The sequence below is a fragment of the Bombina bombina genome, chromosome 8, assembly GCF_027579735.1.
Source record: "Bombina bombina isolate aBomBom1 chromosome 8, aBomBom1.pri, whole genome shotgun sequence".
Lineage (NCBI taxonomy): Eukaryota > Metazoa > Chordata > Amphibia > Anura > Bombinatoridae > Bombina > Bombina bombina.
Window position 1 is genome coordinate 120,791,275 of NC_069506.1, and position 25,380 is coordinate 120,816,654.

Here is a 25,380-nt window from a genome sequence, read left to right on the forward strand (position 1 = left end):
TAGGGAAGCAGTGGTCTGGTGACCGCTGCTTGATAAATTGCGGCAAGCAAGTTCTTATGAGAACTTGCAGCCGTAGGGGCTTGATAAATCGAGCCCTAGGTGTAACCCATCTGAATCAACATAAGTACCAACCTCACAGGTACAAGCTACACAATATGCACAGAGGTATATAACCTAATATACAGTACATAATACACAGCACATCCCACCAAAGTACCAACCTCACAGGTACCAGCTACATAATGTGCCCTGCACAGAGCTAGCAGAGTGATACAACCTAATAGTGTAATTGTGATAAGTCCATGGCCATTCAAATGTTTCGAATAAATCCAAACTAATTCGGATTTATTCGTTACAAATGCATTCGGATTAGTTTATTTTCATTGCTAGGGTAATTTGGAAATTCGAATCGATCTGAATTTGATAAATTCGTCTGAATTTTGATTCGGAACGAAACGCACATGTATACATTTAAAGCTACTGCTGCGGAATCTGTTGGCGCTCTACAAATACCTGATAATAATAAAGTTAAAGCATTAATAATGAGCACTTTTACACTATTAACAATTTGAAAAATCAATAATCCAACCAACATACTTGTCAACCATATGATGATGCCCTTGTTCAAATCCCTTTAAGAGACAGGCACATATGTGTATGTTTTTAGAGCACAAGAGGTTAATTGCATACATAGAACCTATAAGCATCACTACACATTATTAAAAGATTAAACATACTGGCATTTAACCTGTGATGTAATCACTTATACCCTGAAATTGCCGTTTTGTTTGTTGTTAACCGTGAACATTTTGTTTCTCAATTACCAAAAGCACAAGATTAATGACTCAGATAACTAACTTGTGTTGTTTCAGGAGGTAACGATTTAGAAATTCATGGTATTAACTAAAGTAGTATTTTGGGACTGGGATTACTGGAAAAAGACACTGAAAATAAAGGCCGACATTCAGAAATGATTGTTATTAACCCCTTAAAGGGACATAAAACCCAATTTTTTTTCAAGATTCAGATAGACTATACATTTTTAACCAACTTTCAAATTTACTTCTGTTATCAATTTTGTTTTGTTCTCTTGGTTTCTTTTATTGAAGAAGCATCAATACACTCTTGGGAGCTAGTTGAACACATGTGTAAGCCAATGAAAATGGCCATACAAGTTCAGCCAAAAATCAGCAGCTAGCTCCTAAGACTATCTAGATATGCTTTTAAACAAAAGGATACCAAGACATTTTTTGGTGGTTTTGTGCCCTTTAATATCTTGCAATAAAATATCAACTGTAAATGAAAAAAGAACATAACCAGGGGTGTAAATATAACACAGTGTTGCTGTAACCATACAGATGTGCAGGTACTAAATACCTTTTTGGTTTATTTATATGGATTTACAGCACAATAGAGTTAGAATTTGGTAATTACAGAAATGATCAAGAATTCAAATGACTGTATCAAAATCTGGAGGAGGCTCCCTGGAGCTTTTGACCCTACAACAAACCACCATGTCCCTTGCAACTAAAAGATTAGACACCATTAGTTTAGAGGAATATAATTCTATTTATAATTATTATCATTTATTTGTATAGCGACACACAATTCTGTAGCTCTAAAAAAAAAGTAAAGTTACACTTTTGAAATCACTAAACTGTTCTGCCTAAGGTCTTGCACAAGTTATGTTACCCTTTGTTAATCTAATTCCGTAGGGGTAAAATGGCATATTAGCAGAAGGTGGTTTAATATTTCTTAGCTGTCTTGATACTGATCATTAGAAAACTAACCTGTAATGTGTATGATGTGTTGTACAGAAGTTTTATATCCACATCACTTCCATCAGTGGTGCATTTTCCATATTGTCCGCCTAAGTGGTTCACTTCATCCTATATCAGAGTAAGAGATACAGTATATATCATTTTTAAACCAGCTGGCACTGGTACGGAACTGCATGCATAATGAGTTTCTGCATACAAGACAAGTTAAAGGGACAGCCTACTCAAAATTAAACTTTCATGGTTCAGATAGGGCATGCAATTTTAAACAACTTTTCAATTTACTTTTATCATCAAATTTGCTTTGTTATCTTAGTATTTTTTGCTGCTAAACCTAGGTAGGCTCATATGCTAATTTCTAAGTCTTTGAAGGCTACCCATTATCTCAGTGCATTTTGACAGTTTTTTACAGTTAGACAGTTCATGTGTGCCGTATAGATGCCATTGTGCTCACTCCCATGTTTTGTTTTCTTGTTATTGTTTGTTGAAAGGCAGGAATGTACGTTCAAAAGTGTGCACGTGTCTCCGGCACTATATGGCAGCAGTTCTACATTAGCAAGATCACTAGATGGCAGCCCTATTCCCTGTCACAAAGAGATATCTAGATAGGTAGTGTGCACATGAATGGAGCACTACAACAAAGAATAACATGAGAACAAAGCAAATTTGATAAAAGAAGTAAAATTGAAACTTTTTTAAAAATTGTATTTTCTATCTGAATCATAAAAGAAACATTTTGGGTTTCGTGTCCCTTTAATAAAAAAAAAATTACTATATTACAAGTGGACCACAATCAATAGTGCATTATCTTGTGCTGAGAATAACAAACAATCTGGTATTGCAAGCAGATGGTTACAAATTCTAACTAGAGCGGATTTTTTTTTACCATGTTTACTGCACTTTTATTACAAATGGATAGTTCCGTTTTTAGCTTGAGCACGAGCCAAAATAATTCTGTACAATTCAGCCTGGACTAAAGAATTATAATTAATAGAATAGAAAAAACTACAAAAAGAACTAAAAGTATACTATTTATTTTATGAGTATTTACGTTATTTGCTATATTTTTAAATTGTGCAATGTGTGGTGAATACCATCCTCAACCATAGCTCTTGCTAGAGCGCTGCTTCCATTTTTTGTCTTTATCGTTTCTGTATTTGGATGATACAAGGGAGTAGATTTGCCAAGCAGCGGATGCTGCTATCTACCCCCTGTACTTTCTGGCTCGCTAGAAATGTAAGTTAGGAAGCAGCGGTCATAAGACCGCTGCTCCTCAACTCGTCCGCCACCGCTGAGGCGGTCGACAACAATCAGCCTGATCGGATACGATTGGGTTGATTGACACCCCCTGGGGCGGTATTGAACAAGCATTTCACTAGAAATGCTTGTGCAATGATAAATGCAGACAGCGTGTGTTGTCGGCATTTATCGATGTGCGGCAGACATTGATAAATCTACCCCATGGTGTTAGCTTTAGCTAGCAATCTAAGGGTTACAGTGCTATCTGGGTCTAGTATTTGTGTACTTTATTAATGCAAAACTAAAAGCTTTTGACTGAACTCTAGCAATTTAAACTCACAATAGCATTAATATTTTTGTGCTCCACTTGTAATCCCAGACAAAATATCTTAGTACCTATACCTATCCCCTTTTAAAGATCTACATGGAAATAAATCTCTATTTACAAGTGATGCAGATTTTGCAAACGTAGATAAGCCCTGGGAGAAATCTGAGATGTTCTTGGATGCTTCCATTGAAAATTAACATGAATTTAATATATAAGCTAGTAGAACACATTATGCACTTTAACTTTAAATTATTTGTATACATACAATTAAAGGGCCATTCTAGTCTAAAAATGACATGCTTTAATCTGTTAGAGGATGTAATTATAAGATTATCGACCCTGATGTACTGTGTGTTTAACCCCTGCAAATAGGTTAAACACACAGTAGAAATGCTGCTCGGGACCTGCAAGAATCAGATGTACATTTAGCCCTGCTGATTGGACCAGCAGCGTTTTCCGATTGGGACCAGCAGTGCAATGCAAGTACTGAATGGTATTTCTACTGTGTTTATAAACCCATTGCAGGGGTTAAACACTCAAACATGGAGAACTGTGCTAGCAACACACACGTACACAAAGGCTGGAGAAAATACTAGCTATCACATACACCCCCCCCAAAACAATACTAGCTATCACATACACCCCCCCAAAACAATACTAGCTATCACATACACACACCCCCCAACACAATACTAGCTATCACATACACACACCCCCCAACACAATACTAGCTATCACATACACACACCCCCCAACACAATACTAGCTATCACATACACACACACCCCCAACACAATACTAGCTATCACATACACACACACCCCCAACACAATACTAGCTATCATATACACACACACCCCAAAACAATACTAGCTATCATATACACACACACCCCAAAACAATACTAGCTATCATATACACACACCCCAAAACAATACTAGCTATCACATACACACACACCCCAAAACAATACTAGCTATCACATACACACACACCCCCAACACAATACTAGCTATCACATACACACACCCCCAACACAATACTAGCTATCATATACACACACCCCCCAAAACAATACTAGCTATCACATACACACACCCCCCAACACAATACTAGCTATCACATACACCCCCAACACAATACTAGCTATCACACACACCCCCAACACAATACTAGCTATCACACACACCCCCAACACAATACTAGCTATCATATACACACACACCCCAACACAATACTAGCTATCACATACACACACACCCCCAACACAATACTAGCTATCATATACACCCCCCCAACACAATACTAGTTATCACATACACCCCAACTCAATACTAGCTATCACATACACACACCCCCCAAAACAATACTAGCTATCACATACACACACCCCCCAAAACAATACTAGCTATCACATACACACACACCCCCCAACACAATACTAGCTATCACATACACACACACCCCCCAACACAATACTAGCTATCACATACACACACACACCCCCAACACAATACTAGCTATCATATACACACACACCCCCAACACAATACTAGCTATCATATACACACACACACCCCCAACACAATACTAGCTATCATATACACACACACCCCCAACACAATACTAGCTATCATATACACCCCCCCCCCCAACACAATACTAGTTATCACATACACACACCCCCCAACACAATACTAGCTATCACATACACACACACCCCCAACACAATACTAGCTATCATATACACACCCCCCAACACAATACTAGTTATCACATACACCCCAACTCAATACTAGCTATCACATACACACACCAACACAATACTAGCTATCATTTAAACACACCAACACAATACTAGCTATCATATACACACACCCCCCCAACACAATACTAGCTATCATATACACACACCCCCCAACACAATACTAGCTATCATATACACACACCCCAACACAATACTAGCTATCATATACACACACCAAACACAATACTATCTATCATTTACACACACCAATACAATACTAGCTATCATATACACACACCCAACACAATACTAGCTATCATATACACACACCAACACAATACTAGCTATCATATACACACACACACCAACACAATACTAGCTATCATATACACACACACACCAACACAATACTAGCTATCATTTACACACACCAAACACAATACTAGCTATCATTTACACACACCAAACACAATACTAGCTATCATTTACACACACCAAACACAATACTAGCTATCATTTACACACACCAAACACAATACTAGCTATCATTTACACACACCAAACACAATACTAGCTATCATTTACACACACCAAACACAATACTAGCTATCATTTACACACAAACACAATACTAGCTATTATATACACACACACCAAACACAATACTAGCTATCATATACACACACCAACAAATGAGCAGATGTGTAAAGAATTATAAAGGACACATAAGATTGCAATTTACATAAGTTAGGAACATACATCACACAAAACAAACCTGTCTAATACTTATAGAGGTCTCTCTTCCTGGCCATATATCAAACCCCTCATGTTCCACCAGAGGAGGTTGGAAGGGATTATGAACCATGATTCTAGCACCTGCTACAGTAGATAGGATGGGCATATTATCATTTTGATCAGCCTTCACTGTCAAAGACAGCCCTGCAAAATAGATGAATATATAAGATCTAAGAATGTGCAAATCAGTAGATAATGTACAATGAAAGGGACATAAAATTCATAATGAAACATTCATGATTCAGAGTGTGTCATTTTAAGACACTTTTAAATGTATTTCTATTGTAAAATGTAATTTGTTGAAAACTTAGCTACATATCCTCAGCAGCAGCAATGCACTACTGGGAACTAGCAGGCTATTGGTGGCTGCAAATATATGCCTCTTGTGATTGGCTCAACAGATGTTTTTAGCTAACTCCTTATTAGTGTATTGCTGCTCTGGAGAAGATTATACACAAACACAAATTATATATATATATATATATATATATATATATATATATATATATATATATATCCAATCCAATTATCACACTCTAGATTTTAAACACAACAACCTTTATTCTGTGAAGTTTAGGGGCATTCACCCCTTCCTCAGACAACCATAAAGTGAGACAAACAGTGCCAAAATACATAAAAGGTCCCTCCCATTCCTACACAACCAATCAAAAAGCTACATCATCAGCAATAAACTAATTAGGCTATTGTCATAGTGGCAAATTATCAAAACATATTTAAAAACATAAGGATATGTCATACATATCAAATACATCAAAACCATGTGTATAAATAAAAACATATTTCATATTATATCCCCTGTGCATATCATGTGACATATCTTAAAAATGGAGACATGCTTATCCTGATATATATGTAGCTTTCAATAACCACCATCTCATTTCATTATCATGTTAATAAATCAGCCTGTATGAGTGCTGTATAACAAAGTGTATCGCACTACCATAAATTACCTTCATAAACATATTCAATTTGAATGATTATTTAACATTATTGCTATTAAAACTTGGATGCACAAGGATCAGAAGTATATCAAATACGAAGTGTACCAACTAAGGGCTCGTTTCCATTGAGCCATAATTCCATTTGCGTGCACTCGCAAACCGATAAATATGCTGTCGGAAACAATATTGTTTATCAACTGCTTCCAACGGCCTGTTATAACCCATATTCGGCAAGCCTAATAAATATTTCTATTATAGCTGCATAAAATGTGATTATCAACATTCCATGAGGAATACTCCATAATACTTAGCATCCTAATTTATAAATAAATTACTAGCTCCAAAAAAAAACTGTATGTTTCACAGACTCTACCAACCTTGACAAATATTTAGCCACAAATAAAGTCACTAAAAAAGAACACTGAATTACTGACTCAGGGCATGTATACAAACAATATATAACAACTTTACTTAAAAAGTGCCCAATCCATAGCTGAGAGTGTCTTGTATAATAAAAGTATATACTTACCGTGTAAGACACCCATCCACATATAGCAGACAGCCAAACCAGTACTGAAACATATCAGCAGAGGTAATGGTACAAGAGTATATTGTCGATCTATAAAGGGAGGCAGCAGATGAATCCCTGCAACCGATTTACAGAGAGCCTTAGAATAGATTTCCCATAGGCGAAAACATGGTTTTGTCATGGACTCTTGCCACCTATATGAAAGAAACATTATTGTGTCCCATACAAAAAATAGGAAGCTGCTAATCTTTAAATTATACCCAGTTTTCAATGCCCGTGCAAACCGTAAATACACTGTCGGAGGTTGCCGATACAGTAACAAAAATTACACCCAGCTCAACTAGGTGTAAAACAGGAAAAAGGTGCTCTTTGAGACCTTTTTCCCATTGAAATCTAACCACGTCAAAACCCCTCTATCCGCCACCCCCCACATCGTAACTTATAATAAATGTATTAACCTCTAAACCGCCATGCTCCACAATGCAAACTATTAAATCTATTAACCCCTAATCCGCAATGCCCCCACAATGCAAACTATTTAAACTATTAACCCCTAATCCGCTATTAACCCACATCGCAATTAACCTAATAAATCTATTAACCCCTAAACCACCAAACCCCACAATGCAAATAACTTTTTTACTAAGCCCTCTAACCTAACACCCCTACATTAACCCCATTACATAAATTAAAATAATCCTAAATTACAATTAAAATTAAAAACCTAAACATTACTTTAAAAATAAAAAAACTAACGCCTAGATTTAGAGTTTTGTCGGTAAAGACCCGCGGTGCTAACGCTCTTTTTTTGCTGGTATTTAGAGTTGTCTGAATGGCTGCGTGTGCCTCAGAAAAGGGAGCGTTGAGCATAATTTAGCTCCACTTCAACCCTCAATACCAGCGTTGCCTGCGGTAGCGGTAAGATGGAAAAACGTGCTTGTGCACGATATCCCCATAGGATACAATGGGGCTGAGCTGGCTGGAAAAAAACCTAACACCTGCAAAAAAGCAGCCAATCGGATTGACCTTGCATTCTATTGGCTGTTCCGATCAGCCAATAGAATGCGAGGTCAATCCGATTGGCTGATTGAATCAGCCAATCAGATTTTTCTTACCTTAATTCCGATTGGCTGATAGAATCCTATCAACCAATCGGAATTTGAGGGACACCATCTTGGATGACGTCCCTTAAAGGAACCGTCATTCGTCGTTAGTCCGTCGGTTGAAGAGGATGGCTCCACGTCGGCTGTATGGAAGATGGCTCCGCTCTAGATGGATGAAAATAGAAGACCCCGCTTGGATGAAGACTTCTACCGGATGGAGGACCTCTTCTTGCCCCGCTTGGATGAAGAATTTGGCTTGGCTGGGTGAAGACGACTCAAGGTAGGGAGATCTTCAGGGGGTTAGTGTTAGGTTTATTTAAGGGTGGTTTGGGTGGGTTAGAGTAGGGGTATGTGGGTGGTGGGTTTTAATGTTGGGGGGTTGTATTTTTATTTACAGGTAAAAGAGCTGATTACTTTGGGGCAATTCCCCGCAAAAAGCCCTTTTAGGGCTGGTAAAAGAGCTGATTACTTTGTAATTTAGAATAGGGTAGGGCATTTTATTATTTTGGGGGGCTTTTTTATTTTATTAGAGGGCTTAGATTAGGTGTATTTGGTTTAAACTTCTTGTAATTTTTTTTGTTTGCTATAATTTAGTGGTTTTTTTTTTGTATTATAGATTAGTTTATTGAATTGTATTTTAGTTTAGCTAATTGTAGGTTAGGATTTATTTTACAGGTAATTTTGTAATTATTTTAACTAGGTAGCTATAAAATAGTTAATAACTATTTAATAGCTATTGTACCTAGTTAAAATAAATACAAAGTTGCCTGTAAAATAAATATAAATCCTAAAATAGCTACAATGTAACTATTAGTTATATTGTGGATATATTAGGGTTTATTTTATAGGTAAGTATTTAGTTTTAAATAGGAATAATTTATTTAATTATAGTAAATTTATTTAGATTAATTTAAATTATATTTAAGTTAGGGGGGTGTTAGGGTTAGGGTTAGACTTAGGCTTAGGGGTTAATAACTTTATTATAGTAGCGGCGACGTTGGGGGCGGCAGATTAGGGGTTAGTAATTGTAGGTAGGTGGCGGCGATGTTAGGGAGGGCAGATTAGGGGTTAATAAAATTTATTATAGTGTTTGCGAGGCGGGAGTGCGGCGGTTTAGGGGTTAATACATTTATTATAGTGGCGGCGAGGACCAGTCGGCAGATTAGGGGTTAATAAGTGTAGGTAGGTGGCGGCGACATGGGGGGGCAGATTAGGGGGTAATAAATATAATATAGGTGTCGGCGATGTTAGGGACAGCAGATTAGGGGTTCATAGCTATAATGTAGCTTGCGGCGGTGTCCGGAGCAGGGGTTAAAAAAGATTTATTATAGGGTTTGCGATGTGGGGGGGGGGCCTCGGTTTAGGGGTTCATAAGTAGTTTATGGGTGTTAGTGTACTTTGTAGCACGGTAGTTAAGAGCTTTACGTCCCCGCGTTAGCCCATAAAGCTCTTAACTACTGACTTTTTTTTTTACGGTAAGTCTTGTCGGTAGAGGCTCTACCGCTCACTTCTTCCAAGACTCGTAATACCAGCGTTAGGCAAATCCCATAGAAAATATAGGATATGCAATTGACGTAAGGGGATCTGCGGTAGCCTCGAGTCGCGGAAAGAAAGTGAGCGGTAGACCCTTTCCTGACTGACTCTATATACCAGCATCTTTAAAAAGCAGCGTTAGGACCCCTTAACGCTGCTTTTGACGGCTAACGCCAAACTCTAAATCTAGGTGTAAGTTTAAATTAAAGGGACACTGAACCCAAATTTTTTCTTTCGTGATAGAGCATGAAATTTTAAGCAACTTTCTAATTTACTCCTATTATAAAATGTTCTTCATTCTCTTGATATCTTTATTTGAAATGCAAGAATGTAAGTTTAGATGCCGGCCCATTTTTGGTGAACAACCTGGGTTGTTCTTGCTGATTGGTGGATACATTCATCCACCAATAAAAAAGTACTGTCCAGAGTACTGAACCAAAAAAAAAAAAGCTTAGATGCCTTCTTTTTCAAATAAAGATACCAAGAGAATGAAGAAAAATTGATAATAGGAGGAAATTAGAAAGTTGCTTAAAATTGCATGCTCTAACTGAATCATGAAAGAAAAAATATGGGTTCAGTGTCCCTTTAAGCTAAAACTACAGAAAATAAAATAGTCTAACATTACATAAAATAATAAACAAAATTATCAAAAATAAAAAAATTAAACCTAATCCCTATGAAAATAAAATAGCCCCCCCCAAAATAAAAACACCCCCTAATTTAATACTAAACTACCAAAAGCCCTTAAAAGGGCCTTTGTAGGGCATTGCCCTAAGTTTTAACAGCTCTTTAACCTTTAAAAAAAACTAAGTTCCTCCCAACAGTAAAAACCCCACCCACCAAACCCCCCAAAATAAAACTAACACTAAAAAATCCTAAACTACCCATTACCTCTAAAGGGGCATTTGTATGGGCATTGCCCTTAAAAGGGCATTCAGCTCTTTTACTGCCCTTAAAAGGGCATTCAGCTCTTTTTAAGTGCCCAAATCCCTAATCTAAAAAATAAAATAAAAAATATTTTTTTTTAAAAAAAAAAGGCTAACTAAGCCTTAGATAGGTACTCACGGTTCCTGAAGTCCGGCGGTGAAGTCTTCTATCTTCATACAGGACCGCGGAACTGAAGATCGGCGACTGCGAAACTGAAGACCGGTGACTGCGGAACTGCAGTATTGGGTATCAAACAGGAAAACGGGAAAACGGAAGATACGCTATTACACTCAGCACTGTTTAGTGATGGTATTCCCTATCTCACTAATTAGAACCCTTATTGTAATAGAGGTGTCTATTGAATATGCAGCTAATCTGTATATGAAAAAGACCTTTTAAGATCAAACACAATCTAACCTATTCCACTAAATACGTGATCTACCTACTGAATTGTATTTGTGGAACATACTATTTAGGAAAAATGGACGATGACATTAAGAAAAGGATGGCAAATCAACGGAGAGCTATCAGAACAGATTGGATACAAAGAAGACGGACCAACCTGTAGCCAGACATTTTTTGGAGATTAATCATATGGTGAAGGACTTACGCTTCCTGTTAATTGACCACATACCCCCCTACAATTAGAAGCTAAATGGATCTATACCCTGGGGACTGTGCATCCAGGTGGACTTAATGCCAGCATGGATTGGCACTGTTTTCTATGAATGGAAAGGTTATTACCATACCCTGGATGGCACGAAGTAAGTTTGGAATAGCCATGACTATGGGATATGTTATACATCTTCTTGTACATATATATTCTTCAAAAACATTTTTAATATATAGGTTGACAAGTTTGAAAATTGTCTTATGGATACGCTGTGGGATAGCATAGTGATATCGACTTAGTTTAGAATACACTAGCATCAGGTTAGTATGCAAGATAAACAGAGAGTCCCTGGTCGTAATATATCAGTATACTTCACATGATAGCCATCAGCTGTAAGGTTTTCATTTAATATCCCCATGAGTCTTAGAGAGTATTTTTCATAGGTCTCTATTCTTTTTTTTTTTTTTTTTTATTATACACAACAGTCCATTACAATAACATACAACATTTACACATGAACTTTGAACAAACTTAATATGTACTCGTAATCATGATATATCACTAATTTGTTCCTCTTATATATATATACCAGTGTGTGTCCCTTGAAAAGAAAAAAAAGAAAAAAAACAACCAGCTCCTCTCTCTCCTCCCCCACTCCCCACCCTCCAAGCCCCACTCCTTTACCCATCTTCTGGCCTATTCATAAATTCTTCCCAGTAAAAACGAATCATCTGAAATATATGTTCCTTTTTAGTTTTTAAATATTCATATTCTTCTAGTATCAAAAGTTCATTAATTCTATCAAAACTATTTTTTTCTCAGGCACATAAGTTTTTTTCCAATTTCTGGCTATTATAGATTTTATACCATTTAATATATAAATTATTAATTTAGCTCTTATTCTGCAAATACTTTTGATAGGTTTATTTAGTAAGGCTGTATAGATATCTAATTGAAACTCATTTATCCCGCTTATCCTTTGGATACACCGCAAAATTTCTTCCCACATATTTCTAACCAGGGGACAATCCCACCAAATGTGTTGCATACTACCTACCCTCCCACAACCCCTCCAGCATTGGTTGGAAGCGTTTGGGTAGATACTATGTAATCTAGCCGGGGTTAAATACCATCTAGTAAGGATTTTATAATTTAGTTCTTGTATGTTAGAAGATGAAGAAGAGCTAGCTGTGTTTTTATATATTTTTAACCATTCTGTTTCTTCTAATTGAATCCCTGTTTCCATTTCCCATTTTAGTACATATCCGTGTTTTATACTCTCCTCTGAAGCCGTAAGTAGTTTATAACTAAATGAGATAGTACTTTTAATAGGAGACTCTATGAGGCAAATTTTTTCAAAATTAGTTGTCGAGTTAATTTTGCTGGATGATGTTCCAAAAAGTTATGCAATTGTAAATATTTAAACCAGTTATCATAACTGCCTTTAGCTAAATTCATTATTTCCCCTTGGGGCTTAAGTCTACCATTTTCCATAAATTGGATTAAAGGTATAAGATCTTGTTGCTTTTGTTGGTTCTGATACCTAGGAATATGTCCCCCTTGAAATTCTATATTCGTTATTGGTATTAAGGGGGAAGGGATTGTTGATATGTTAGCAGAGTCTTTTATTATTTTAACCCAGTTATTAAAGGTATGATTAATTATTGGAAATTGTTTAATACCTATTGGTTTACTTTCTACTGCGGTCCAAATAAAAATTTTCAGTGGCTGTTGGGATACCAAGTTATTTTCTAGCAATATCCATGCTTTATTTTTAGCGTTGATATGCCAATCTAAAATTCTTTGCAGTGTTATTGCTCTATAATAATTTTGAGTGTTTGGTACCCCCATACCACCTAGTTTCCTACCCTTGTATAATATAGATCTTTTAATTCTCGGCTTTGTTTGTTTCCAGATAAATTAATTTATTGTTTTTTGAAGATGAATGCAGTATGTATATGGGATGTTTATAGGAATTGTCTGAAATAAATATAAGATGCGAGGAAGAATATTCATTTTTACCGTATGTATACGGCCTACCCATGACAAAGTCTTTGTTGCCCAATTTTTTAAATCTGTTTGTAGGTTTGTTAGTAATTTAGAGTAATTCTCAGAAAAGAGCTTGCTATCGCTAGTTGTTAGACTCCTAAGAATTTTAGTGAGGTTTCTTTCCAGATATATGCACTGTGTGTTTTACATTCTTGGTAAGCCCTCTCTGTTAACGAAATCTTAATTGCTTCCGATTTGTTTTTATTAATTTAAAAATTTGAGTACATCCCATACTCTTGAAGTAGGTGTTCTAATTTTATAATAGTCCTCTCTGGCTCGGTTAATGTTAATAACACATCATCTGCATATAATGTTACTTTGTATTCTTGATCCCTTATTTTAATACCTTTAATATTTCTATCCATGCGGATTTTTATTGCTAATATTTCCATGGATAGAACAAATAGCAGGGGTGACAGAGGGCACCCCTGTCTCGTGCCGTTGGAGATTTCAATTGTTTCCGAGAGTATACCATTAATTTTCACTTTGGCAGAAGGAAATTTATATAAATAAGAAATGCATTGTCTGATATTTACCCCAAAACCGAATTTTTCAAGTGTCAACTGCAAAAAAGACCAGTCTAGCCGGTCAATGCCTTCTCGGCATCTAAAGATAATATTACTGAAGGTATTTTATGTAATTTAGCATATTTTATTAAATGCAATGCTTTAATAGTATTATCATCTCTAGCTTCTCTTCTTGGCACAAACCCGACCTGATCTCTATTTATAATCTCCGGTAGCAACTTATTTATTCTATTTGATATTAATTTAGCATAAATTTTCACATCGTTATTCAACAACGAGATCGGTCTATAATTTGCAGGTTCACTAGGATCTTTATCCGGTTTGGGTAATACTATTATCCTTGCTTCTAGCATTTCTCTTGAGAATGCTGATTTTGATCTATTAAAAAATAGTCAATCCGTGTGTAGGATTTTTGAGGTGCCGAATAAAAAGTGAAATCTCTTAAAGATGGATGGAGAGTCCTCCAAACGTCTAGCAAAGATAAAGATAAAAAGGTTAGCTTTACTTGTTTTTATAATATATTTCGAAATATTACTTCTAGATTTCGAACAGTCTACTTTGGGTTCTAATGGGATATTAAAATCACCACCTAAGATTAGCGTACCTTTTTGTAGGTCTAATATTTGATTACATATTTTTTTTAAAAATAACTTCTGACCTCTGTTTGGTGCATTGATATTGGCTAAGGTTACTGGTCTATTGTATAGCAACCCTACTAAACAAACAAATCTGCCCTCCTCATCTTTTTCCTCCTGAATAAGTTGAAAGGGTATGTCTTTATGTATCACTATACCTACCCGTTTCTCTTCCTCTGATTAGTGCTCTGATATATATTTGGGTAATACCTATTTGTAAAATTTGGCGTGTTATTGCTAGAGAAATAAGATTCTTGGATAAATATGATATCTCCCTTCTCTTTATGGAAACTAATGCCAGGCTTTTTTTCTGTGGACTGTTAAGTCCTTTTACGTTCTGAGATATTATTCGTATAGTTCTCTTAGACATTAACTTCTATTTCCAAATGCATTGTATATTGCATAGTGAGTGTAACCTGAGGCGGAGAGGGGACGAGAGAGAGAGAGAGAGAGAGAGAGGAGAAGAAAAAAAAAAAAAAAAAAAAACACACAACACAGCAAGAGGGACCACACTACATATAACCAGCATTTATTCATCAAAAATAGGGGAAATAAATCCAAAAAGATGGAATTCCTCCTATGGCAACCATTTAGAAAAGATAAAATTTATAATAAATATACATTCTATGACCTATGCGCTTTTAGAGCTTTACAATATAGGAGTTATTTTACTTATACCTAGTTTTTTTTTTTTTTTTTTTTTTTTTTTTCTTTTTATTAAGGATTTTGGTCAAATAACAAAACTTAATGCTTCAATAACACAATTTACAGTATTGCTCTAGAGGCCATTTCTCAAGCCATTTCTTTACATTATGTCACTTCTAAATAACAGAAACTCATAAACATAAGCATCTTAAGCAATATTATTACATCTTATTGAACAAAATCAATTTTTTCTTTTTTCCTTAACCTTTTTTATCAAACCTTAGCTAGTCAAAATACCAAGTGAGATAATACCTGTAGGCCCATGTCGTAGGCCCAGCCCTCCTACATTGTTTTTCCGTAAATCGGAAAGAGGGGGGGGGGAAGGGAGAGGAAGAGGGAAAAAGAGAAAATATAAAAAAGAAAAATAATCCCCTCTCCTTCTCCTCCCTTTCTCTCCTCTAAAGGAGAGAACAGGAGGTTAAGTAAATCTATTTCTTTCCTAGTGCTCGTCTCTCTACCTACCAAATCCCCAACAAAACTATCTCCGTATTTCTAAATGGAAAAATAAGATACTCTCTCTCACTCACCGGAAATCCTTTAATAAACGCTGCCCATTTTTTAAAGAACGCACATATATCCCTGTCATTGTTCATATCCACATTATATTGTTCAAGTATATATTGTTTTTTCAGGTAGTTTTTAATTTCGGCTAATTTAGGAATATCTGCTGTCTTCCATTTCCTGAATATCAGACTTCTCACTGCCAGGATAATTACATTAATTAATTTCCTGTACTGAAAATTTTGTGTCTCGTCCCATAAACAGACTATCCTTCTTAAATTAAGATTCCCAGTGGGAAGCTTCAAAGAGTTAGAGGCCCAGTAGGCAACTTTCTGCCACATCTGATGGATTTTAGGGCATTCCCATATCATATGAGTCAAATTTGCCCCCAAATATGAGCACTTTGGACACTTCTGGAATGCTAAGTTACCCCACTTAAACCCTTTTTCTGGAGTATAATAAATTCTATAAAGTAATTTCACATGTGATTCCCTCCATGTTGAGGATAAAGTACTTTGATTCACCAGTTCAATAGACCTTTCAACGTGAGATATACTTATCTCCACGTCCGCATTTAATTTAGTCCAGTGCAGTGATATCTCTCTAAAGTTAGAGTCCTTTAATCTAGACATTATTATTTGATACCCCATAGAGATTGAATAGAGTCCATTCTTAAACATTCCGATCCATGTCTCAAGATCCCCCCAGCTCCAGCTCCCCTCAGACTCCCTTATGAGTGTATACACATAGTGTCTGGCTTGTAAATATGCATAGAAATCTTTATTCTCTAATTTAAATTCCTGCCTCAAAGTACTAAATGTTTTAATTGTAGCACTTTCCAGCTCCACTAGCTGAATAATCCTAGATAGCCCTAAATCTCTCCAAATCTGTAAGACTCTAGACTGAGAACCGTCTTGAAATTCTGGATTTCCCAAAAGTGTTTGGTATCTGGAAATGTTAGGTTTAAGTGTTAGTAGTGAGAGAATTTTTCGCCAAGCTAATATAGGCGTATAAATAGATTTAAGGAGCTTAATTCTTATTGGTATGTTTCTAGGTTCAGAATGAATTAAGGAAACTGGTAGGAAAGGATAGGTCACATTATTCTCAAGATTGTTATTAGTTACATATCCTGCATTCACTATCCAGTCTAAAACAATTCTGGCCAAAAACACTAAATTATATACATGAATATCAGGTAGTGCCATACCTCCATTTTTTTTTGCTAGACAAAGTCTCTTAAATGCTAGTCTAGGTCTCTTACCCTGCCATATAAACCTCCGGATTGAAGTATTTATATCTTTCAAGTCTTTCCCCTTTAGTAATACAGGGGTATTTTGAAAAGCATATAGCATTTTGGGTAATAAGATCATCTTAAATAGTGCTATTCGGCCTGACAATGAAAGTGGGAAATTTTGCCAGTTTCTCATACTCTCTTTAACTTTTTCAATTATAGGAGAAACATTCAAGCTGTACCAGGTTTTCGGTTGCCTTGATATATTTATACCCAAATATTTAAAGGCTTCCGGTGCCAGTCTAAAGGGGGTCTCCACCTTATCCCCCCCTCTATCCAGGACCCAGAAGATCTCTGATTTTGAAATATTTATCCTATAACCAGAAAAGGAGCCATACACTTCAATGATTGATAATATTTTTGAAATATTTTGTCTAGCATTAGAGACATAAAGAAGAATATCGTCAGCATATAAAGTAATCTTCATTTCCTTTGTTCCCACTCTAATACCTTCTATATGTTGACGTAACATAATTGCCAGAGGTTCAATTGATATATTAAACAAAAAAGGAGAGAGCGGGCAGCCCTGTCGGGTACCTCTTCCAAGACAAATATCAGCTGACAAAATATTATTTACTATTAACTTTGTGATGGGCGTGTTATAAAGGTTGCATATGAAGTTAACAAAATTATTTTTAAACCCAAACTTAGTAAGAGAGAATATCAAGTGATCATAGTGTATCGAATCGAACGCTTTTTCAGCATCGATTGAAATAAGCGCAGAATCTACTGGATTGCTTACTTTAGACATTGATACATCCTTTAAGTTGTTATAAAAATCAATTATCAGAAAAATTTCCCTGATCTTAGCTGCAGAGTTTCTTTTATACATGAAACCTGCTTGATCCTCATGTATTATAGTGGGTAGAACCTTTTGTAGCCGATTAGCAAGTATAAATGTAAGCAATTTATAATCGGAATTAAGTAGTGCTATGGGGCGATATGATTCTTTCTTAGTTGGGTCCTTACCCGGTTTCAAAATCAGCATTGTCAGGGAAGCAGTGAAACTAGAGGAGATTAGTTTATTCTCCTTGTAAAAATAATTATATAAATTTTTCAGATAAGGAGTGATGTTTTGTCCTAATATTTTATATAATTCATTAGGAATTGCATCTGGTCCAGGCGCTTTATTTCTCGCTAAGTTTTTAATAGCTTTATCAATTTCATCCGCAGAAATTGTAGCATTCATATTAGCACATACTTCAGGGGATATAACTGGATTCTTAATCTTCTCCCAGAATTCCTTTCTATGTTGTTTATTCGAGTTTTGAAGGGCATATAAATTACTATAATATCTAGTGAATACTTTAAGTATATCCTCTGATTTTGTTACAGTTGTACCCTCATCCTGAATACTCTCCATCACTGTAGTTCCTCTATTATTCTTAACTAATGCTGCTAACAGTTTCCCTGATCTATTTCCATGCTTGTAAAATTTAGCTTGTAAGCTAATCTCCTCTTGTGTTGATTTGTAAATTAACAGAGTATCCCTCTCTTTCTTAGCTCTCGTATATCTTTCCCAATTCTCAGTTGATCTGTCTAAAATATATTGGTTATATGCATTAGAGAGAAATCTTAATACTTCCTGTTCTCTTTTCTTGTTTTTTCTTTTTAATGCTATTATATAAGAGGTAATTTCTCCTCTTAACACAGCTTTTGCCGTTTCCCAAAAGACCAGAGGTTTGTTTATATATTCATGATTAAACCGAGCAAATTCTTCAAACTTACTTCTTAAAAATTCTTTAAACTTTATATCATTTGTCAAGAATTTTGGGAACCAGAAACGCGGAGATGAATGAGTAAAAAAAGGGATCGAAAGGGAAATCGGAGCATGGTCTGATATCGAGACAGGATAAATATTTGTTCTAATATTTAAATTTGCAACCTTGTCATTAACCAAGAATATATCAATCCTTGAAAGGGATTTATGTGCTTTGGACAAGCAGGTGTATTCCCGAGCCTCTGGATTCATATTGCGCCATATATCCCTAAGTGCCAAATTTGAGAGAATTTTCCTAAACATTTTGGACTCGAGTGCATCCCTTTTTGTCTTAACTAGTTTTACCTTTTTTCTGTGTCTATCTAGGGGGAATTGCGGGGCCATATTAAAGTCCCCTCCCATAATTACATATCCCTCTGCACATTGTAATATCTTTAATTGGAGATTATCCCAAAAACTCGGTATCACATTATTTGGGGCATATATGTTACATAATGTGTAAATAGAGTTACCTATTTTTAATTTTAACAAAAGGTACCGACCTCCTTCATCCGTAAATATTTGTACTTTAATTTTTTTTGCTATTAAAATCACTACTCCCTTCTGTTTATGTTCTCCTGGTGATGCTATTACATCTCCAACCCATGAAGTTTTTAATTTAGCAGTCTCTTTTAAATTTAAGTGAGTTTCCTGTAAGAATGCTATAGAGCATTTCAATTTCTTCAAATGGGATATTACTGTCTTTCGTTTTACAGGTGAACTAAAGCCCCCAATATTCCATGAAATTATATTAATAAAATTCATGGAGTCAGTCATTTCTGTGACTTAATATACATACTTTCAATTCGTTTGAAGAAAGAGAGGAAGGGGGAGAAAAAAAAAAAAAAATGAAAAAAAAGAAAAAGGTTTTCCCCCCTCTCCTTACCCCACCCACCCCATGTTTCTGTAGACATTCTGTACTATTATCCCATCTTTCTACCCACATACACAAAGAAAAAGAAGATATACATATAAGAAAAATAAGATTCCCTGATCCTATCCCTCTCTTCATGTCTTTTTATAGTATTTTGTTTTCTGTCAAGAATTTTTCAGCCGCTTTTCGGTTATCAAAAAAGTATACCTCATCCCTGTATGTCATTTTTAATTTAGCTGGGTAAAGCAAGGTCGCCTGGACGCCCTGATTGATAAGCTTTGTACATATAGGTGACATTTCCTTTCTTCTTAAGGAGGTCTCGTAAGAGAAATCCTGAAAAATAAATATTCTGTCCTCCCCTATAAGAATTGGTTGCATTTTTCTGTAAAATTGCAATATTGTCACCTTATCCTGATAGTTTAATAGTTTAGCAAGTACTGGTCTTGGTCTTGTACCCTTATTACTGCTAGTTGACTGACTGCCTATCCTATGTGCCCGCTCCACTATTATATTAGGGTAAGTGGAAGGAATACCTATAAGCTTAACCAGATTTGAGGAGATAAATTCTGCTAAATTTTAATTTCCCTTCTTTTCAGGGAGACCTACTATCTTTATATTGTTCCTTCTGGAACGGTCCTCCAAATCCTCAATTTTTTGCTGTAATTTAGAGATCAGAGTGTTATTATCTTCTATTCTGTTTTTCATACCCTCAGTATTATCCTCAATATCTGATATTCTCTGTTCAGCCTCTTGAAGCCTATTGGAGAATTGTCTTACTTCATTTGTTAACATCACTAAATCCTGTTTGATCTCTGATCTAAGCCCTTCAAATTTGGGAGATAAAGCACCTGCAATACTATCTACTAGAGTTTGCATATCAAATTGCTCTATACCCCTGGGTAGGTTAGTAGTGCTCGAGTGTATTTCAGCCATTGTTTCTATTGCCTGTTTATTTTTCTTATCTCTTGATTTCCCGACCATGGCTGGAGAGGTGTTTTTCATGTGTGAGGGTGATTTAATATACTTATCCATATAATGAAGTAAAATAGTGTTGTGTGAGAGATAAAAAAAAAAAAAAAAAAAAAAAAAAAAGAAAAGTGAAGGAGTGATTAGGTGAAGTGAAATGTGAGGGAAAAAAAAAAAAAGGGGTGCAGTTAAGTGAAAATGTATGAGAGAATTTCTTTAATTCCCTAAGTGTAGTGATCCACTTGTGACACCTATCCCAGAGAGAAAAAGAACAAGAATGAAGAAATTTATCCAGTAGTTGTATAGAAAGTTTTTTTTTTTTTTTTTTCCCAGAACTCCCTAGCAGTAAGTATGGGGCTTCAAACCAGAGAACTTAGTTCCCCTTTCTCCTCTGTTCGTCTGCAAATATCACAATAAACAGTTTCAAACTATTTGCTATATAGGGCCCTTTAACCTATGTTTCCTGTCCAAATTACATTTTTTCTATAGAGCAATATACAATAATAAATTCGTGTCAGATAATTTTAGTCTTCACTGTTATAAAGAGGTTTCCAAACAGAATTTAGGTTTTACATTCCCAATTATTCACTTTGAGGAAAAACACATTTGCCAGCAATTGTTAATGTATTTCTAATACCTTCTTATTTAATAAGTAACCCTACAAGGGTTATTCTACCTCCCTGAATAAGCTGTCCCTCAAATATCACTTATCCTAGGGAAGGGAAATTTTAAGTACTAAAATCCCTTTTAGTGAGTTCTACTCTACTATCTGGTCCTGCAACTTAATTGGATAATTCAACCTTATTTTTCCCTTTAGGTATTCCTCTGACTAATACCAGTAACCTTCTAGTCTATATACATACTCTCCTTTAAAGTAGAATCTTAATTTATTGTAGAATTAATACCTTGATTTTTAAATATAAGAAAATAGACTATTCCCCACCTACCCTCTTACTAAATTGTTAACCCTTTTATACTAAATATCTTTGAATTTATTGATAAGTGGGAGTCAGACTCTTTATATTATTTGTAAATAGAGTTCAAAACCATATCAAGCTTAACTGGATGAAGATACATATTATAAGTTTGAACATTTACTAGCAAGGGTCAGTAAACAGAGACCGCAATCAGGTCTCTTCCTCAACCAATTTCTTGATTTCCTTGGGAGGCAAACCGTTTAGTAGCCTTTTTCTTTTCTTCTCCTCTCCCCCTTTCTTAAAAAAAAAGGAAAAGGCCAACAATCTGACTCCCTTCTATTACTCCCAAACAAATTAAGAGCGGTGTCTGTCTTCTCTTTGGGATAGGTAAATTTGTAATCCAGGCTGATGTTTTATACTACAGTCAATTAAGACAATTTTTTGTCAAGCAGCCTTTTTAAGCACCATCAGCCCCCAGCAAGAGAACAGAGAAAGTTATGCACTAGGAGCAAAGCAAAAAGGCATATGGTAGTCTTTTGAAATAAGAGGAAACAAAAAAGAGATAAGCAAGTCAGTCTCCCTCCTATTGATCTCAGTTAGTTCATAAGCAGTGTCCACTTCCCTTTTAAATTCAGTGATTATCTATCAGGTTAATGTTTTTGTTCTAAATTCAGTCCCAGCAAGTTATTTTATGCAGTAGCTGGCTCAAGCAGCCATAGCCCAGGGAAGAAACAGCAAGCAAGCAGAAGAGTTATGCTTAAAGAGTGAAGCACATAAGCACAAAGCAACCAGAAGTCATAGAATAACTTATATAGGTATACTTGCTGTTGTTAGGATTTTCTTTTTCTCCTCGATTCTCAGGCCAAATTCACACATAATCTTTCCTCTGCGATATTCATCTCCCTTCTTCCCCTTCACTTTTATGGCGGTATTCTTGCGAAGTGGAGAAGTGATTGTCTATTCCACACTCGCATTTATCCACGTTCTATCTCCCCCATGCAACCTCGGTGTGAGGGAGATAGTTTCCTTACGGGCCACCCGCCTCCTTGATGCTATAATACACTCCTTCACTGGGGTCTGTTACTGCCGCCTAACCACCCGCTCCTCCTTAGGCTTACAGACCTCCCAGTGCGGCGTCTTCGTTCTGCCCCTCCTCTCCCCAGCCAGATCAATCCACTGAATCACCTCAGAGAGGGGGGGAGGGCCGGTCCCATCATCTAGTGGCCTCCTTCTCACCGTTGCACGGCTCCTGTCTCCTCCAGCCCAGCAGCCGCTCCTATCTCCCTCTCGCAGCACCGGTGGGAGGGAGATTTGCAGGTATTGTTACTGTGTGCCAGTTGTTAGGATTGGTATATACGCTGGATATTTTTATTACTCCTCCTCAGGAGCTTGTTCTCTCAGCGCGTCCGGTCCGCTTGCCTTAACCCTTCTGATCACCCAGGGTTGTCTTTTTATCCGCACTTTCTCCCCAGTCACAGGGGCTCCAGGCACAGTATCCCTTGCCTTAGGAGTTTAGTGCAGGAGATAGCAGAGAGAAGCGCTCCGTGACTTGCGCTTAGCTCCTCCTCCGGATGTAGATATTGTTGCTTCCGACTGCCTAGGCTTATACCTAGTTTTAAACTACTGTATTATTTTATTTTTATTACTCCCCCTACCCCTATTCTATATCCCGTGGGGCACACAAGAAAAAAAAAAAAAAAAAAACCCTAACAACCACAGTGATCAAAACTCCAAATAGTGCTACTTTATTTTTATTAATAAAACAAAAAAAGGGGGGGGGGTTCCAACCAAAGTGCTCTTAACTCAAGTGCAGTGCTCCTGTGCTTTTTAAGAAGAAATTTGAGTAAAAATTCAAGAAGGAGAGAGAAAAAAAAAAAAAAGGGGGAGGTGGGGTTCCAACCAAAGTGCTCTTAGCTCAAGTGCGGTGCTCCTGTGCTTTTTTTAAAAAAAAATTTGAATAATAATTCAAGAAGAAAAGAGAAAAAAAAAAAAAAAAAAGGGGGGGGGAGGACAGAGGCCCCCCATCTTTATCAAACATTGTGGTATGTGAAAAAACCTTTATAATAACTTGTGACGTCTTTGCCATATTGCTACTCAATTGAACTTATCCTACCAATACCCTTTAAAAAAAAAAAAAAACTAATATATATATATATATATATATATATATATACACACATATATACATATATACACACACATACCTAACCCACTGTTTCCCCTTCATGTACTATAATTATTTAATCCTCTGGACCTTAAAATTCAGTTAGTTTAACCGGTTCATCTATTATCCTTACTTATACAATCTTTATAACATACTGTACCAGAGTACCCTTATAAGGGGAAAAACCCCCCAAAAAAACAAACTCATATAATGTAATAATGTGATACCTTATTAAAAGCTAAACCCAGTGCCTTCCCATATAACTACTACAAGCAAGTTAAAACCTTTTAATAATCATTACTCCTAATTTGTGCTAGTTGTAACTTATAAATTGAAGGAAAAAAAATAAAACATTTACTTATACATTGTAATAGTAATATAATACCTTATTAAAACCTAAACCATGTGCCTACCCATATAAATACCCCAAGCATGTTAAAACCTTTTAATAATCAATACTCCTAATTCGTGCTCATTATGAGTAAAAAAAAAAAAAGGGGGGGTTGTATATTTCTATTTTACATAAGGGATTATTCGGGTAAAGTTAATCTCCTCTTGGGATACTGCCTTTTCTTGTTGTTTTTTCCCACCAGGAACTTTAGTCCATTGTTGTGCCACTTTCCCATATGGAGCAGATTTATTTTGTGAAGAGTTCATTCTCTCCTTCTCTCGGCCCTTTATTATATTGCTTTCCGGGGTGTTAATCCCTAAGGCATCACAGAAAGTTTTAAGCTCCTCCAAAGTATGTAGGGTGGCCGTCTTACCATTTGATGTGGCTTTTAAGTCAAAAGGTAAACCCCACCTATAGGGGATATTCAATTGGTTTAGATGCGATGTTAAAAATCTAAGCTCTCTTCTTTTTTGTAATGTCCTAGGGCAGAGGTCTGTAAATATCTGGATTAACTGTCCTTCATACTTAATATTTTGTTGTTTTCTTGCAGCTTGTATTATAGCTTCTTTATCTTTATAATGAGCCATTTTAATTATTACATCTCTAGGGGGATCACCATTATTTAGTCTAGTTTTTATTGCTCTGTGACATCGCTCTAGAGTCTTAGTGGTATATGTTTCATCCCCTGTCAATGTAGTGAAGAATTGTAACAGATACTGTTCCAGATTTATGTGTGAGATACTCTCTGGGATCCCTCTAACTCTTAAATTTGACCTCCTCTGCCTGTTCTCCAGGTCTTCCACTTGATTTTGTAAAATTATTAAGGCCTCTCCTTGCTGCTTACATTGATGAGATAAAGATTCAAAGGAGATAGTAGCTGATTCTTTTTCTTCTTCTAGTTGGGCCACCCTATTCCCTATCTCCACAATTTCTTTTTTAATCATGGAAAATTCATTTTTTATGCAAGTTTTAACCTGGCTGATTTCTTCCAGAAGAGTTTGTATATCCTCTTTGGTAGGTAGTAATTTTAGATCTGCTTTAGTCAAT

General features: G+C 36.1%; 1 protein-coding gene across 1 annotated transcript in view; it reads right to left on the minus strand.

Moving 5' to 3' along the window:
- The window catches only part of LOC128638020 (amiloride-sensitive sodium channel subunit alpha-like), a 122,938-nt gene that overhangs the window by 58,216 nt on the left and 39,342 nt on the right, over positions 1-25,380 (minus strand). Inside the window, exons 6-7 of the mRNA XM_053689898.1 lie at positions 5,868-6,031; positions 1,791-1,889 (exon numbers count right to left, since the gene is read on the minus strand). Of these exons, the coding sequence (XP_053545873.1) occupies positions 1,791-1,889; positions 5,868-6,031 (263 nt within the window). The remainder of the gene's footprint in view (positions 1-1,790; positions 1,890-5,867; positions 6,032-25,380) is intronic.